We start from the raw sequence: 18,280 nt of genomic DNA, 5'->3' as shown, positions 1-18,280 counted from the left end.
GTAGGCACAGCTTGAAATATCAAACAAGGTTTAATCATGTCATAGTAGTGCCCTGCCATGGTAATAGCTGGGTGTTTTTGCTACTCTTGAAAGGATAAAGGAAGAATTCCTAAATTTCTAGACGCTGAAGAGAGGACAGGACCTCCATGGATTAGAGTGTGATGGGGGAGGATACACTAATCACCCACATCATTCATAGGTGCATGGTTCCAGGAGCTTCATTTAGGCATTTTGATTTATTCCTTATTGCACCAGCTGGCAGCAGGCTTCTTGAGTTGATTTTATTATCATTTTGATGATGTAAATACTGTGTCCTTCTTGTTACAGTGCTAGTAAATCTGGGATATGTATCTCTTACTTCTGCCATACCTTCTGCATTACTCACAACTCAAGGACTAAACATTTAAATGCTGATTTTTTTCTCTTCTTTGTTTATAGACATGACATTATTTCCACTGTTGTTGTTCCTGACTGCTGTGTTACCCCCATCCCTTCTTCAAGATGGCTATGAGGTATGGGTAAGGTTTAGTTTCTTATCAGAACAATTTAGGCAACTGTGAAGGCTAGGAAGCCATCAGATCACTCTTCAATACTATAAAAGGCCCGAGTGTGGAATAAGTCACTTTGATCCTCAGCAATACACACACACACACACACACACACACACACACATACACACACATACACACACACACACACACACACACACACACACACACACACACACCAGAGTTGTTCAGTACATCTGTTATGCAAAAAGTATGCACATGAGCCAAATATTTGTTATTTATAATATGGTCTTATGCTTAGACAATCCCAGATGAGGCTCAGTCATCTTTAATGATGGAGTGTGTAGTACTCGCAAAGATTCTCTCCCCTTAGTTAGAAAGCTACTAAAGTTGGAAGCATTGGGCATTGCTGTAGCCCTCATACTTTTCTTTGACTTCTGCATTGAGGACTACTAGAATTCCTCAAGAGTAAGGAGTGCCAATAATTGGATAAACCTGTTTTGGAATATGTTATATGTCTTTTGTTACCATAATCAAATCAGTAATCTGGAGACTCTTATCTAGGTGTTCTTTCAAGTTGTTTGAATTCTCAGTTTCTTTCCTAAAAAGATTGTATTTTATGGCACTTTTGAACCATCTATTCTCCTTCCCTTTATCCCTTCCCCCTCCCTTCTCTGTTCAGACTATTGATGTTCTTTATAAATTTTCAAGATCCAAACAGTAAAGAGATTCAAGCCAGGTTCTATGAATGAAGGCTTTGAGAGTTACCATGGAGAACTGATTCATCTCTCAGTGTCACTTATTGTTTTTTCTCTTAGTTTTACTTTGTGGTGTTGTAATTATTAGGTCACATTTCTATCCAAAACAAACCCTTTAACATTTTATTCTCACATTTCAGTGTTTCTAGTATGTTTTTCTTTAAATCTGTACAATTGCCTGCTAAGAAAATATAAGCATGTTTATTGTTTTGTGGAATTTTTAGCTACCATGGAAGGTAGAATAACAAGCAGAAAATAATAATGGCTTTCACAGAAGCCACACATTTTGTATTTAGAAATAAAACATCTTTAGATCGAGTTTTCAGGTTAAAATGAAACATCTGGGGGTGAGGAGTTGGAGAGATGGCTTGGTGGATAAGAACATTTACTTCTCTTGAAGAGGACCCTTTGTTTCCCAGCATCCACCGCAGGAGGCTTACATCCACATGTAACTCACACTCCAGGGAATCTGATACTCTCTTAAGGCTTTTACTGGTACTGCACTCACCTACAGAAACCTGTACTTAAACTCAAACGTATACAGTTAATTTTAAAAATATTTTAGAAAATGATTTCCTTCCCTTAATAAATAAATAGCTTGGAATATTGTTACTTTACATTAAAATAAAATGTGAGGATTTTCTTTTTTTTCCTTTTTTTCAGTTTTTTAATTTTTTATTTTATTTTATGATTTAATTTAATTTTACACATAAGCCACGGATTCCCTTGTTCTTCCCCACCCCTGCCTTCCCCCAGCCTACCCCCCATTCCCATCTCCTCTATGGCAAAGACTCCCCTGAGGATTGAGTTCAACTTGGTAGATTCAGTCCAGGCAGGTCCAGTCCCCTCCTCCCAGGCTGAGCCAAATGTCCCTGTATAAGCCCCAGGTTCCAAACAGCCAGCACATGCACTGAGGACAGGTCCCGGTCCCACTGCCTGGATGCCTCCCAAACAGATCAAGCTAATTAACTGTCTCACTTATCCAGAGGGCCTGATCCAGTTGGGGGCTCCTCAGCCATTGGTTCATAGTTCATGTGTTTCCATTCGTTTGGCTATTTGTCCCTGTGCTTTTTCCAACCTTGGTCTCAACAATTCTCGCTCATACAAACCCTCCTCTTTCTCGCCAATTGGACTCCCGGAGCTCCACCTGGGGCCTGGCCATGGATCTCTGCATCCGGTTCCCTCAGTCATTGGATGGGGTTTCTAGCACGACAATTAGGGTGTTTGGCCATCCCATCACCAGAGTAGGTCATTTCAGGCTGTCTCTCGACCATTGCTAGTAGTCTATTGTGGAGGTATCTTTGTGGATTTCTGTGGACCTCTCCAGCACCCTGCTTCTTCCTATTCTCATGTGGTCTCCATTTACCATGGTTTCTTATTCCTTGTTCTTCTCCTCTGTTCTTGATCCAGCTGGGATCTCCCGCTCCCCCAAGCTCTCTTTCCCTCGACCCTTGCCCTTCATTACCCCCACTCACGTCCAGGTTGTCCATGTAGATCTCATCCATTTCTCTGTCATTAGGCGATCCCTGTGTCTTTCCCGGGGTCCTGCTTTCTCGGTAGCCTCCCCGGAGTTGTGAGTAGCAGTCCAGTCATCCCTGCTTTACATCTAGTATCCTCCTATATGTGAGTACATACCATGTTTGTCTTTCTGAGTCTGGGTTACCTCACTCAGGATGATTTTTTCTAGATCCATCCATTTGCCTGCAAACCTCATGATGTCATTGTTTTTCTCTGCTGAGTAGTATTCCATTGTGTATATGTACCACATTTTCTTTATCCCTTCTTCAGTTGAAGGGCATCAAGGTTGTTTCCAGGTTCTGGCTATTACAAACAATGCTGATATGAACATAGCTGAGCAAGTGCCCTTGTGGTATGATTGAGCATTCCTTGGGTATATGCCCAAGAGTGGTATAGCTGGATCTTGGGGGAGATTGATTCCCAATTTTCTAAGAAAGCGCCATATTGATTTCCAAAGTGATTGTACAAGCTTTCATTCCCATCAGCAGTGGAGGAGAGTTCCCCTAGCTCCACATCCTCTCCAGCATAAGGTGTCTTCAGTGTTTTTGATCTTAGCCATTCTCACAGGTGTAAGGTGGTATCTCAGAGTCGTTTTGATGTGCAATTCCTTATAATTAGAGATGTTGAGCAATTCCTTAAATGTCTTTCAGCCATTTGAATTTCCTCTGTTGAGAATTCTCTGTTTAGTTCTGTAGCCTATTTCTTAATTGGACTGTTGGGCATTTTGATGTCTAATTTCTTGAGTTCCTTATATATTCTGGATATCAGTCCTCTGTCAGATGTAGGATTGGTGAAGACCTTTTCCCATTCTGTAGGCTGTCGCTTTGCCTTGTTGACCATATCCTTTGCTCTACAAAAGCTTCTCAGTTTCAAAAGGTCCCATTGATTGCTTGTATCTCTCAGTGTCTGTGCTACTGGTGTTATATTTAGGAAGTGATCTCCTGTGCCAATGCATTCAAGACTACTTCCTACTTTCTCTTCTAGCAGGTTCAGAGTAGCTGGATTTATGTTGAGGTCTTTGATCCACTTGGACTTAAGTTTTGTGCGTGGTGACAGATATGGAGCTATTTGCAGCCTCCTACATTTTGGTATCCAGTAATGCCAGCACCATTTGTTGAAGATGCTTTCTTTTTTCCATTGTATAGTTTTGGCTTCTTTGTCAAAAATTTTATGTTCATAGGTGTGTGGATTACTGTCAGGGTCTTCAATTTGATTCCATTGGTCCACATGTCAGTTTTTAATACCAGTACCAAGTTGTTTTTATTATTGTAGCTCTATAGTAGAGCTTGAGGTCAGGGATCGTAATGCCTCCAGAGGTTGTTTTATTGTACAGGATTCTTTTGGCTATCCTGGGTTTTTTGTTTTTCCATACGAAGTTGAATATTGTTCTTTCCAGGTCTGTGAAGAATTGTGTTGATATTTTGATAGGGGTTGCATTGAATCTGTAGATTGCTTTTGGTAAGATTGCCATTTTCACTATGTTAATCTTGCCTATCCATGAGCATGGGAGATCTTTCCATTTTTTGACATCTTCAATTTCCTTTTTCAGCGACTTAAAGTTCTTGTCATATAGGTCCTTCACTTGCTTGGTTAGTGTTACCCCAAGGTATTTTATATCATTTGTGGCTATTGTAAATGATGATGTATCTCTGATTTCCTTCTCAGCCTGTTTGTCAATTGTATATAGGAGGGTTACTGATTTTTTTGAGTTGATCTTGTATCCTGCTATGTTGCTGAAGGTGTTTATAAGCTGTATCAGTTCCTTGGTTGAATCTTTGGGGTCACTCAAGTATACTATCATGTCATCTGTGAATAGCAAAAGCTTGATTTCTTCCTTTCCAATTTGTATCCCCTTAATCTCCTTATGTTGTCTTATTGCTCCGGTTAGAACTTCAAGTACTATATTGAATAAGTATGGGGAGAGGGGACAGCCTTGCCTTGTTCCTGATTTTAGTGGAATCGCTTTGAGTTTCTCTCCATTTAATTTGATGTTGGCTGTTGGCTTGCTGTAAATTGCCTTTATTATGTTTAGGTATGTTCCCTGTATTCCTGATCACTCCAAGACCTTTATCATGAAAGGGTGTTGGATTTTTGTCAAATGCCTTTTCTGCATCTAGTGAGATGATCATGTGGTTTTTTTCTTTGAGTTTGTTTATATGGTGTACTACATTGATGGACTTTTGTATGTTGAACCACCCTTGCATCCCTGGGATGAAGCCTACTTGATCATGGTGTATAATTGTTTTGATGTGTTCTTGGAGTCTGTTAGCCAGTATTTTATTGAGTATTTTTGCATCAATGTTCATGAGGGAGATCAGTCTGTAGTTCTCTTTCTTTGTTGTATCCTTGTTTGGTTTAGGAATCAGGGTAATAGTAGCCTCATAGAAGGAGTTTGGTAATATTCCTTCTGTTTCTATAGTGTGGAACAATTTAAAGAGTATTGGTATTAACTCTTCTTTGAAGATCTGGTAGAATTCTACGCTGAAACCACCTGGTCCTGGGCTTTTTAGTTTGGGAGACTTTTAATGACTGACTCTATTTCCTTAGGGGTTATTGGACTATTTAAATAGTTTATCTGGTCTTGATTTAACTTAGGTATGTGGTATCTATCCAGAAAATTATCCATTTTCTTTTAGATTTTCCAGTTTTGTGGAGTAGAGGTTTTTGAAGTATGACCTGATGATTCTCTGGATTTCATTGTCTGTTGTTATATCCCCCTGTTAATTTCTGATTTTGTTAATTTGGATGCTCTCTCTCTGTCTTTTTTTAGTTTGGATAAGGGCTTGTCTATCTTGTTGATTTTCTCAAAGAACCAACTCTTTGTTTCATTAATTTTTTTGTATTGTTCTCTTTGTTTCTATTTTATTTTTTCACCTCTCAATTTGATGATTTCCTGGCATCTATTCTTCCTGGGAGACTTTGCATCTTCTTGTTCTAGAGCTTTCAGGTGTGCTGTTAAGTCACTAGTATGAGATTTCTCCAACTTCTTTATGTGGGCATTTAGTGCTATGAATTTCCCTCTTAGCACTGCTTTCATAGTGTCCCATAAGTTTGGGTATGTGGTGTCTTCATTTTCATTGATCTCTAGGAAGTCTTTAATTTCTTTCTTTATTTCTTCCTTAACCCATTGGTGATTCAGTTGAGCATTATTCAGTTTCCATGAGAGTGTAGGTTTTCTGTAGTTTTGTTGTTGTTGAAATCTAACTTTAAACCATGCTGGTCTGATAAAACACAGCAGGTTATTCCAATTGTTTTGTATCGTTGAGATTTGCTTTGTGGCCAAGTATATGGTCAATTTTAGAGAAGGTTCCATGGGGTGCTGAGAAGAAGGTATATTCTTTTTTGTTAGGATGGAATGTTCTGTAGATGTCGATTAAGTCCATTTGAGTCATGACATCAGTTAAGTCCTTTATTTCTCTGTTAAGTTTCGTTTTGGGAGATCTGTCCAGTGGTGAAAGTGGGGTGTTGAGGTCTCCCACTATTAATGTGTGGGGTTTTATATGTGGTTTAAGCTTTAATAATGTTTCTTTTACATATGTGGGTGCCCTTTTGTTTGGGGCATAAATGTTCAGAATTGAAACTTCATCTTGGTGGATCTTTCCTTTGATGAGTATGTAATGCCCTTCTTGATCTCTTTTGATTGATTTTTAGTTTGAAGTCTATTTTGCTGGATATTACGATGGCTACATCTGATTTTCAAGCAATAACTTTAACATATACATTCTTTCTGCCCTAGAAATCGGTAGCTGTGAGAGATCTCTTGGCACAAGGCTTTCATTAGGGCCTTCAGATCTTAAAACATTAGGAAGACATGGACATGTCACAGCCACTGGCAATGCAGTGTGATTAGATCCATGGGTGCAATGGCTGCAGAGACTTGAGGGAAGTAAGACTGCAGGAAGTCTGATCCCACCTCTAAGATAAAATGTATGTGAGAGTCAGTCCATCAATAGTTACGATGTAACATCTTGCTCTACACTATAAAACAGCACATTTTGGAGTATGTTTATATCAGCAAGTGGCTCTTATATCTCTGTCAACTCACATAATATCACTCCATCCACCTGTCCTGCACAAATAAAAAAGGTAAATTTAAATATCAGCATCTGAGTTAACTTAGCAGACTTATTGCTGTCCAGTGAAATGTAAAGTCAGTAGTGCTCAAGTATTTTCACGAACCCTTTGTCTCCAAATTGACTTGGATATTTTATTAGATAAAGCTGTCTTTGGAGTGAACACAAAGATTTGTTACATATAATATTCTCTAATGCACACATGTATTGGCTCTGGGCCTACACATTATTTCACACGCTCCCAAACTCTTGGTCAGAGGGCTCTCACCTAATAAGGTCTATAATAAATTATGTGTCTTCATCCTTAATACTTCCTTGCTACATCCTGAGTGTGAATGACTTAAAGTTCTCTACTGTGCATGGCCATCATTACAGATCTTTCTTAAATAAAATTAACATTTATAGCCTTAGAAGAGATTTTACTTTGACATGTCATGAATTCATTCTATTCTCAATATTTCTACTTAAAGTGATTCTAATGAAAAGTCATAGATTTTCTTATCATTTATTGTCAAGAATTGATGACTAACATTGGCCTGAGTACTTTAAAAATAACTTTTATTCACCTTAGACAACTCATTCACCTTTTAATGCAACCTTAACATACACTAACATGACTTTTAATTTTATTTCCCTCTAGAATGAAAATCTTGAGAATTTGTCAACCACTAGAAAGTCAGTCCAAGAAGAGATTGTGAACAAGCACAACCAACTGAGAAGAATGGTTTCTCCACCTGGTAGTGACTTACTAAAGATGGTGAGGGCTCACAACAGGACAGTGCATTTGGAGAGCTGTGTTTGGAGCCTGAGGATAGCATCTGGCTTCTGCTATGTGCTTTAAGAGGGTCTGCCTCTATTCTAGCTTGCCTTTAAAAATATTCATTGTTTTGTTTGTGTGCATGTGTGTTAGTTTGTGTCCATATACTATGGCATGCACATAGAGATCAGAATTGGTTCTCTACCTCTATGGCTTTAGCTGTGCAATGATCAGAGGAGAATTTATTAAATTTCTTTTATAATTGCGACTCATTGGTATTATGGAGCTAAATCAATTATAATGACTGAACTAAAATCACATCTTTTGACTCTGGTCTCCATTGAAAAGCTACTATGTCATTTTGGCTCACTTTTGTCTCTCTTAATCTAGGATCAGAACATTTCTCCTCTAAGGTCCAATGACCCTTCATGTAAATAGTCTACTGTCTGGATCCAGAACCAAAATCCATGTGTCTCTTAAATTTATTTAATGAGGTAAAAAAATGAAGCTAGGATTTATGAGGCAACTTCTTACAGCTGTAAAAATAGTCTTAGTACTTCATCATGGTTAGTGATACTCGCTCTACAGCAATTACTCACTCTTTAATGATTCCTGTTGTGATTTCAATAAGTCATTAGACCATTAAAGGTTTTAGTATTTTTTTGTGGCCTTGGGCAGACACACTACTTGTATTTATTTGGTACAGAAAAGGCCATAGATAAGAGGGAGTATCTTTGGACATAGGTTATGAAACTAGTAAGAAGATCAATGTTGGGGGTTTGGAAGGGACTCTAGAAGGCATGGTAAGTGGAAGGAAAGAGAACATGTGTGACATCAAATGGAGGCTGTGGGTGGGTGGGGGCATGCATGGGAGGATGGGCAGGATCAGGAAGATGGGGGAGGAAAATATGCAAAAAAACTTATTTATAAATGCTACCATGAATGTTGATAATATATATGCTAACATAAAAATTTAGACACATACTATATTATATATTGATTATGATGAAAATCAGATGACACCTACAGAAAATTTGCAATGATATCAGCCTGTGTGAAAAGATCATGTGACTCTGAGGTTTGAGTTATTCCATGGCTATCTTCTTTCCTTTTCCTCTTTAGCAATGGAGCGATGATGCCCGAGTGAATGCGCAGAGATGGGCAAGCCAGTGCACTTATAAACACAGTCCTCCAGAAACCAGGACCACCAGTATGTAAACTCACTGTAACTTACAAATGAATGGAGAGTTACACAGGAAAGCCCATTTTCTCACATTGTGCTAACCAGTGTTGAAAATAAACACCTATTCTGATACTGCTTCTTTTAAAAGTTAAATATCTCTGGGGCAGAGATGGCTCTGAAAGTCTCCAGTTTGTGTTTATTGGATGGTTTATATTTTACACAAACTGTCTTTTTTTTGATGCCAGCTTTGTGCTTTGCAACTAGTTTACAATTAGAGCAAAGTACGGATCGTCTTTTTCTCTGCTTTGAAGATTAGAAACTGATGTCTGGATGAAAATAATTACTAATTAAGGCCTTATAAAGGAAATCTGAAATTAGAATCTCTTTTTTATTTTAAAAAGCAGGGATTCTGAATGAGCACGCGTGCATTTGTGTGTGTGTGTGTGTGTGTGTGTGTGTGTGTGTGTTCCTCTTTTTTGTTTTTTACTCTCTTTGTGAGTGGTCTGTCTTTTTCCTAGAGATAAGATGTGGTGAGAATATCTTCATGTCAAGTCACCCAGCATCATGGTCTCGTGCAATCCAAAGGTGGTATGATGAAGTCAATGATTTCAGTTTTGGTTCAGGTCCAAATAAACCTGATGCAGTAGTTGGACATTATACTCAGGTGAGAAAAGTACTGTATCTATATGTGCTAGGCAAAGAAATATTTTAAATTACTTGACCGATTTTGAAGAAGAATTTCAATGCAGAGAGTTTTATTTTCTTTTTGAGACAAGGGCTCAATATGTAGCTCATACTGGCTTTGAACTTCTTGTCTTCCTATCACAGTCTCCCAATGTCAGGGAGTATAGAGAGAGTGCACACCATCTGTACACCTTGGGGAAGATCTTGAGTGGTTGCTTGTGTATTTTTCTTGACACTCATTGGCTATTTGAGCAGCCATCTTCCAATGGTTTATCTAATCTTTGTAAGGGAACATACTTGATTTTTTTTTCTAACCATAATTTCTTGACTTGAGTCCCCAAACAAGGGTAATGGCCTATATTCTAAGGCACCTCCACAGACTTTAACAGCTCTGTACATCTGTATGGCTCCTGAGTAAAAAGAGGAAAGGTATCTCCTGGACTTTTTTTTTTTTAAACCAGAAACCCTGACAGCTAGCTTCCTGCTGGATCTAAAGGCCCAGGCCTTAGGCCCTTTCCTATCAAATATAATGACTCTTTTAGCAAGAATTATTATAAATTATAAAATTGTGGCTCTATTCTTTCCTCCATCAAAGAGGGCCTTCCAAACCTAGGAGGAAGGTGATATGGGAATCCTGCTTGGCTAGGTGGAGAGAAGATCCTGATGTGGTATAGGCACAGGGCAACTCCAGTTCCCTGGCCTGATCAGATCGTGCAGGCTGAGAGACTTGAGCTGAAACACAGTTTCAGGAGGGAACCAGGAAATCTAAGACAACAGCTGTACACAGAATCCAATCACCTGCCACATAAAACTTCTAAAAATTATGCTGAGTGTCAGCCTTCTATCAAGCTGAACCAGAAAGGCTTGCAGCCACTCATGATCCCTGGCCACCCAGAAAGGAAGATACTCATGATCACAGCTTAGTAACAAACTGAACAGTCTCTTCTATGATGCTGAGAGGAAGTTCTGGTTCATCTTCCAAGTCCAGGGCTCTATGGACACAGGACACTTGTTTTTGCAAAGGCATTTCAGAGTAGTCACCAGCAACATCTTGGTCAGTTTGGTGTCTGACCAGGAATTGACCTGATATCCTAATATCTAGCTGTTTATGGTCACATGCCAGTGGCGTTGGAAGCAGTGTCAAAAATTTCTACATCACACCAGGGTCCTCCTGGTGTCTATAGATTCTTTGATGCCTTTCATTTTGACACAAAGCTCCTTGGCCTCAGCCCAGCCTTCTGCATCCTCGTTATCTTGGAAACTGTCAAAGATGACAAAGAAGAAGAAAGCTTCTCTGAAGGCTGAAGCCACTCTCAGCCTTTATAAACTCCACTGGGTACTTCTTGAAAGTTTTGCCAGACTAGCTGAACAAGAGCAGCCCCTTACGGAGCTTCTAACATTTGTAGTTTGATGCAATCACTTAAATATATCTATAAGGCATATAGAAACAAAGTATACCAGCAGTGTTTTAAATTTTGTATTTGTTTTTCTGCATGATTTTCCTCTCTGACCTGTGCTCTGTCTTCGTCTCTGGGTTTATAGGTTGTTTGGAATACATCTTTCCAAGTTGCATGTGGAGTTGCTGAGTGCCCTGACCAGTCATTGAAATTCTTTTATGTTTGTCACTATTGTCCTCCGTAAGTATCCACTTCCAAGTTAATTTTCAACAATGTCAAATGCAATTTGACATTTTTAAATTATCATAGTATAAAAACAAACTAGAGATATATTTTACACATGGAGAGGGAAATAAAAACTTCTAAATATTCCCTAGAGATGAAACTTATTTAACTAAATCTTTGAAATGTTCATCTCATTAGTTCCATGAATTACACTCAGAAGCATTTTCCTTATCTTTAAAAATGATTTCTCTTCCCTCCTCCATTGCTGTTTTCTGGACTAATGGTGACCTCATGAGGACCCAAGTATAAGGATTGTGAATTCCTATTGTCTGTTCATGCTATGTTTGTAGGCTACAAAGCAAACTTTAATAGTAGACCAGGAGTGAACATGAGTGAGTGACACAGGTTAGTGATTGTGGGGCTTCTAACTAATTGACCCTACCCCTGATTGTATAAGTTCTTGTATCTCTTTATTAAAATTAATTGTAGAGGCCCAGCACTAAGGAGGCAGAGGCAGATGGATCTCTGTGAGTTCAAGGCTAGCCAGGCCAACACAGAGAACCACTGTTTCAAAAATTAAAAAAAAATTAATTTTTTTATGTTTTGCAAATTTCATATAGGAGTACTGTATTTCCATCATTTCTACACTTCTCTCTCTTTTTCCAAATCTTCCTACCCCACACTTCCTCTCAAATTCATGATCTCAGCTTTGTTATTGTACACGCACAAAGCCTAACATGGACAAACATAGATGCAGATGTAATTAAAGTATTAAGAAAATTAATTAATAGACAGATTATGAATATATGTTCATTTTTCATGGGAATTTTGTTAAGAGCTCAAACACAGCATAGAATGAAAGTGAGTTTCTGGCTTTAAAATCAAGGTCTAGGGAATGGGTTTTTCAGAATTTTTTAGTAAATTCTGAGGAGAAAAGAATTAAGATTATAGCTTTTTTAACTATTTGAAATATATTAAGGACCTCTCAAAGAGTCTTTGAAGTTTAAGACGTAATAAATTCTTACAGGTATAAGGTAGCAACATAGGGCTGTAAAGCTGACTCAGTGGTTAAGAATTTTTGCTGTTTTTGCAGAGAATCCAATTTTGATTCCAAACGACCACGTCAAGTAGGTCATAACTATTTTTAACTTTAGGACTAAGGACCTGTTCTGGCCTTTGTGGGTGTGTGGGTGTTCACATGCATAAATAAAGCAGCAAAAATTAAGCTTTGAAAAATAGCAAGCAGGCTAGTCATTGTTACGGTTTTTCAGAAAGATAAAACTAATGGTTATTTTCTCCCTTGGCTGCTTACATAGCATCTTCTAATACTATGAGAGCTAATCTGCAGGAAGGAGGCTTCCAGATCAATTCCAGCTCTATTCCTCCAACTCCTGTATCTGAAGTTGATGATGTTTTTAAAAATAGGGTTTTATCTTTGAGTTCAGGGAGACAACCAAGGGTGATAACAAAAGGCTATATTGTCCTCAATAAGGAGCTATGGGTAATCTATGGGTGTTGAGAAAGTATCTATTTTCTTCATGGAGGAGACTCCTGATAAGTTATCCAGTCCCAGGTTGTCAACCCTAAACACTTATGAAGACCAAAGTCATCAAATTCCTTGGAACCAGAGTTACAGACAGTTGCAAGCCACCTGATGTGGATGCTGGGAACCAAACCCAAGTCTTCTAAAAGAGGAATATGTGCTCTTAAGTACTGAGACATCTCTCCAGCTCTATTACCCTTTTAGTACAAAAAACTTATACAACACGAGGTTGAGGGTCTTCAAATCAAATCTTTTAAATGATTCACTTCTAATCTGTTTGTGGGTTGAAAAGTAGGATTCTCAAAAAAATTTTAAGTATCTTTCTGTTGACCATAAGTAAAATACAAAGAAGGAAGCCACTGGACTCCACCCAGCTGCCTGGTCAAATAGATATCTGAAGCCTGGCACCTACAAGTATCAGATGAGTAATGAAGAGGAGCAAGTGACAGAACTCGTACAATGCTTTCTGACTTTTTCAATCTTAACATTGCTCGTGCACCTAGAGCTGTGTTCTGCATATAGAGAGAGTTTCTGCTGCAAGCCCTTGGGCATTACACACACACCCCTGCCACCCTTGATGCATTGGAGAATCTGACTTTTCTAATTTCATATGATAATCAGGGAAGTGATGCTCCTACTGAGGTGTAGGCTTGGCATTTTCAGAATACTGCACCATTCAGATAGTTTATATAAAGAGTTTTTCTCCTTAATATTCTCATTTTTGATAATAATAGAAGTCTCTAAACCACATGCTACCTTCAGAAAAACCCAAACGTTTCTAAGCATGATGTCTTTCACAAGTATACACTTAAATACCTGAAACTCACTGCATCATCAATGGGAACTCCTCCACACTATAGGAATCACAGCATTTTCCTGTAGTAACTTTCTCTATAGGAAGTATCTTTTATACCTAAGCAGCATTCTTGTCTTAGTTATTTTCCAGGTTTATCAGGAAATGAAGAGAGTGTTTCAACATTAAACCGTTTCTAAACCTTTACTCTTATTTACTCTATTTCAGTTGCTCAGGTTCTGAGATGATGGTTGAGTGAAAGAGTAAATGGATTAATTATCCCATTATCTCACATCTATATCGGAATACTCTTAGGAAATGTTAGGTTTTTGTATGGCATAGCTAAAGCTTTAATATGAATCCATATATATTTGATTCCATAGATATATGGATATATATAGGTGATATGTGCAAGCATTAGAGTGTACAGAGAAAAATTGAAAGTATTTGATATTTTCTATTTCAATTTCAGTGGTAATTTTGTAGGAAGGCAATACGTTCCTTACACAGTGGGAGAACCTTGTGCCCTTTGTCCTGATCACTGTGACGATGGACTATGCAGTAAGTTTTATTAACATACTAATATAATAATATAAAATATCAATCTGTTTTAAGATTTAATAGCATGTCCTTATTTTCAAGAGACAAAAATGTACTTAATATCATTTTTGGAATTACAAATTTTCATGTGTTTAGGATTAAAAAAGAGGATACTTTATGTTGTCTAAGGAAATATCTAAAATCAGTGCATATTTGTTACTATATTGGTATTATTGCTATTGGAGTCTACAGAAATATTTCTATGGATATAATTCACTAAAATTTAAAGTGAATTTTCTTATCCCCAATGACAGTAGGGTCTTAAGGTCGGCATTTTAAGAAGAGGAAGCAATCTAAGTAGTTGAGATAATAGAACACATGTTAGCCGAGAAGGAAGAAATATACTACTATTCTTTGCTCACCAAGGATCTTAGTACAATAAATTCTCAAGCTCCTCCAGAGCATCATCTTAATTTTGTGGTACAATTTTATTTATTTGTGAATGGATATTTTTGTCTCTCTGTATATGTATGTACAGGCACATGCATGTGTGCCATGGCTTCTGTATATGATTGTGTGTTGAGGTTAGAGGACAACTTGTGTGAATTCGTTCTCTCCTTCCATGATAAAGGTGTAAGAGATTGACCTCAAGTGACTTAGTGGCAAATGCCATTACCTGGATCTATCTTACGACACTAGATTGTTATTTGAATCTCCTTCCATTTAGTCATCAGTTACATGATTTTCTGCTTTTTAGCAATTTTCTGTGCATTTTTAGAATCTAAATCAAATCTACACATTGTGAGTTCATTAAAATGCTAGTATTTCATCACAGGAAGCGACTGAAATGAATGTCAGAGTATCTCATTTTTAGTATTATTATGAATATAAATACAAAGAATAAATGTAATCCCAACATTCTGGGGGCAGAGGAAGGAGCATCAGGAGTTCAAACCCAGTTTGGAATATTGATCAAACTCCAGGTTAGCCCATGCTACATAAAGGAACTGTAACAGCAATAAGATATTTATAAAAACGGAAAATAATATCAAAATTAACATGGGAAATTCTGGTTGCAATTCGCTGGGATATTTGTGCATTTTCCAGTGTATTACAGAATTCTTTATCGTGCATTTGCATAGATAAAGCTCAAAGTACTAATGAAATTAAGATTATAAACTAAAAAAGGGAGAGCCAAATATTCACAGCTCTGCTGAATGTGCCTTTAAAGGAGTCTATCCTAGCAGTAACAAACAGCCAACTGAAAGACTTTAAACAGAAATAGAAAGGAAAAGATCTTCATTTTTATTTTAGTAGTTTTTAAATTTACTTATTTGTGGTTTAGGCTGTTTTTAGTTTGGATTTTTTTTTTTTTTTTTTTTTTTTTGTGGATTTTTCGAGACAGGGATTCTCCACGTAGTTTTGGTGCCTGTCCTGAATCTCACCCTGTAGACCAGGCTGGCCTTGAACTCACAGAAATCCACCTTTCTCTGTCTCTTGAGTGCTAGGATTAAAGACTTTCGCCACTACTGCATGAAAATGGATTGCAGAGAGAGAAGGTAGAATAACAATACTTTTTTGTAACTGTGCCTGTTCAGTGCTAATGAATATATATATGGACATGGAGAGGTGTAAAGGGCGAAAAGGCCTGGTGCACACAGATAAGCACCAGAGAAGTCAGGAAAGTTAAACATAGAGCGTATCTCTTCAGTGGAATGAGACACATAATTGCTCTTTCTGGAATGTCAGGAATTACATGGCTTTACACCCTGGTGACCCTTTGCTGTCTGATGAGATAGGCTCCACCGTATCTCCCAGAATTTGTTTTACTTTTCCTAGACCCTTTACCTGTAAATCTTCAGCAATGATGTTAGGTCATAAAACCCATTCTTATGAGTGATGTCACTTGTGCTTTTCAACAGCCTAAGTGACTTCTGTGTTATCTTAGGGCCTGGCCAATCCTGACACCCACAGGGGTTATGTTTACTTCAGTCATCATCCTAGACCCTAAATCCTGGGCTCTCTTTCTGAGTCAACAGTACCCATTCTTAAGAAAGAAGACAGATGTACTTTGTAAAGAATCTCAATACAAACATGTCTTCAATTTCTGTGTATTTGGGACTGAGTTAATTGTTATCACAAAACTTTTTTTCCAAAATTGTGCTGGACTTAAACATGGCTAATATAAAATGATCTCGGCCAGACTCTAGAAGTCCTGGCCCAACACTCTTACCATAAAATCAGGCTGACTTTCATTCTTATCTCTTCATGGATCATATTTTTTCCCCTGACGGCTGGAAAGCTTGCAGAGAACCACCACACAAAGTGAAAGAGGACTAGCCATGTGGCTGTAGTGGTGCTTCTCTGGAGGTGGAATTAGCAGAGATATGTGATTGGATGGGCTAGATTCTAGCCTACGCAACACAATGAGACTCTGTCTCAATAAACAATAACAAAAGTACAGAGGAATAAGCAAGTTATTTTGAATGATTTGGTAATTATGAGTTTCCAGTTCTCTGAGACTGGTTGAGCTGAATGAAGATTCATGAGCTGTCAATATACACAAAGACTGTAGGGTCATGAATTTCAAATGAGTTTTCTTGAGTTTGCGGTCACTACTGGACATTTGAATATAAATATTTATAATCAGAAGAAAATTCTCCACTACCCACTTTACCAAGCCTCTGTTTAATAAAATTAGCTCCTCTTGTATGAAAAACAGAATCAAAGTCTAGGGCAATTTTGGACAGGAGAACATTCTGGAATGATTTAATGATCAGTATTTTTACATAAAGAGGCTTGCTGCTAGGAACAGTAGCTACAGAACATATTAATGAAACTTGATTTGCTGAGAATATAGAGTTTAAATATTAACCATACTCAAGTTTAAAAGTACTTGTATAATGTCTGACATTTAAAATATGAGATTCTATTTTCGTATTTATCTTTATTTTATGTTTATAAATGTTTGTGTGCACGTATGTATTTATGCACATACATTTGAACCTAGTGATCATGAAGGACAGGAGAGAGCATTGGGTCCTATGGAACTGAATTTACAGGTGGTCTTAAGCCATGATGTGGATTCTGAAAATCAAAACTAGCTTCTCTGCAAGAAGAGCAAAAACTCTTAATCACTGAGCCATCTTTCTAGCCTCTAGATAGTTTAGTTCCTCAAAGAATCACTCAAGTTAATTTTCTCGAGCCTTTTGTGAGTGAAGAAATATATTAATTCATCTTAAAGACATCTCATAAAGCTCTAATTTTAAAGGACATTCATTCATTTGCTTAATCCCCTTCTCCCAATTCATATGTTTTATTTTGGCTCTGTTAATACAGGAAAACAATAACAAAGCAATGAATATCTTTGTTCTTTTTTTCCCAGCAAATAGTTGTGAATATGAAGATCACTATTCTAACTGTGCGGATTTGAAGGCTTCAGTAACCTGTGACTATCCAATGGTTAAACAAAACTGTAATGCTACATGCAAATGTGAAGGCAAAATTCATTAAACATCCAGTACAAATGAACAGGGCCATGTGAAGAAAGACTGCATCTTCTACTTAGGCTTGTCACATTCCACCAGGAATTTAGAAGTATAGATGCATTCAAATGATTCCAAACAGTAAACATTCCTTCATTCTGTATCATTCCATTTAGTAGAAATATTTTACATCCAAAGATTTTAAAATAACATAATCAATAATACCTTTGGACCTTGACCTCTGAATTCTGTGATACATTTATGGAGTTGAGTCAAACCCAAGGTCATACTGTTTGTCTGCATGACTAAGGTCACTGAAACTCCATCCAGAAAATAAGAATCAGGTCCCCAGAGCACAATGGAGTAAAGGAACAGCATATACTTCCACTGTAACTGTCAGTCATCTTTCCTAGCTCTACTTAGCTAACTGTATCTGAAAACAAATCCCCATTAGCTTTCTTTGATTTCTTCCCAACATTTGCTCTTCTTCAGATGCACCGGAATCAGTGGTTCAAATTTTAAACTGCAATTTACATTTTAGTTGTTGGGCTTTTCAAGCACCTTATAAAAATGTAGATTTAATGAATAGAATTTGCATGTCCAGGTGACTGCATTGACCTTGATTGTTTTTAAAAAATTAAATAAATCTTACTATTTGCATGTTAATTCTCCCCTAGTATTTGTTTGAATTTTGATTTGGAGTTTGTTTATTCCAGTATGGTATTACAATATTTATGATACAGTTTGCTTAATTTTTATTTACATTAGAGTTCTTAGACTTCACAAAAGTTTGCATTAATCAGTACACACTTCAA

General features: G+C 37.5%; 1 protein-coding gene across 1 annotated transcript; it reads left to right on the top strand.

Moving 5' to 3' along the window:
• The first annotated feature begins 440 nt into the window (after positions 1-440).
• LOC131926522 (cysteine-rich secretory protein 1-like) lies at positions 441-17,515 on the top strand. Its single transcript, XM_059282026.1, has 7 exons — positions 441-512; positions 7,499-7,615; positions 8,738-8,825; positions 9,317-9,462; positions 11,025-11,119; positions 13,913-14,001; positions 17,366-17,515. Exons 1-7 carry the CDS (start codon positions 441-443, stop codon positions 17,491-17,493), a joined length of 735 nt encoding a protein of 244 aa, XP_059138009.1. The 3' UTR covers positions 17,494-17,515.
• Positions 17,516-18,280: the final 765 nt, after the last annotated feature.

The sequence above is a fragment of the Peromyscus eremicus genome, chromosome 16_21 (genome assembly GCF_949786415.1).
Source record: "Peromyscus eremicus chromosome 16_21, PerEre_H2_v1, whole genome shotgun sequence".
Taxonomy (NCBI): domain Eukaryota; kingdom Metazoa; phylum Chordata; class Mammalia; order Rodentia; family Cricetidae; genus Peromyscus; species Peromyscus eremicus.
This window is presented reverse-complemented; position numbering and strand designations above follow the sequence as displayed.

What these genes read in the sequence shown, in the direction of transcription:
- LOC131926522 (XM_059282026.1), top strand. Translation starts at nt 441, where the DNA reads ATGACATTATTTCCACTGTTGTTGTTCCTGACTGCTGTGTTACCCCCA. An exon ending in TTCTTCAAGATGGCTATGAG is followed by an intron (nt 513 to 7,498) that starts GTATGGGTAAGG and finishes ATTTCCCTCTAG; the next exon opens with AATGAAAATCTTGAGAATTT. An exon ending in TAGTTGGACATTATACTCAG is followed by an intron (nt 9,463 to 11,024) that starts GTGAGAAAAGTA and finishes CTGGGTTTATAG; the next exon opens with GTTGTTTGGAATACATCTTT.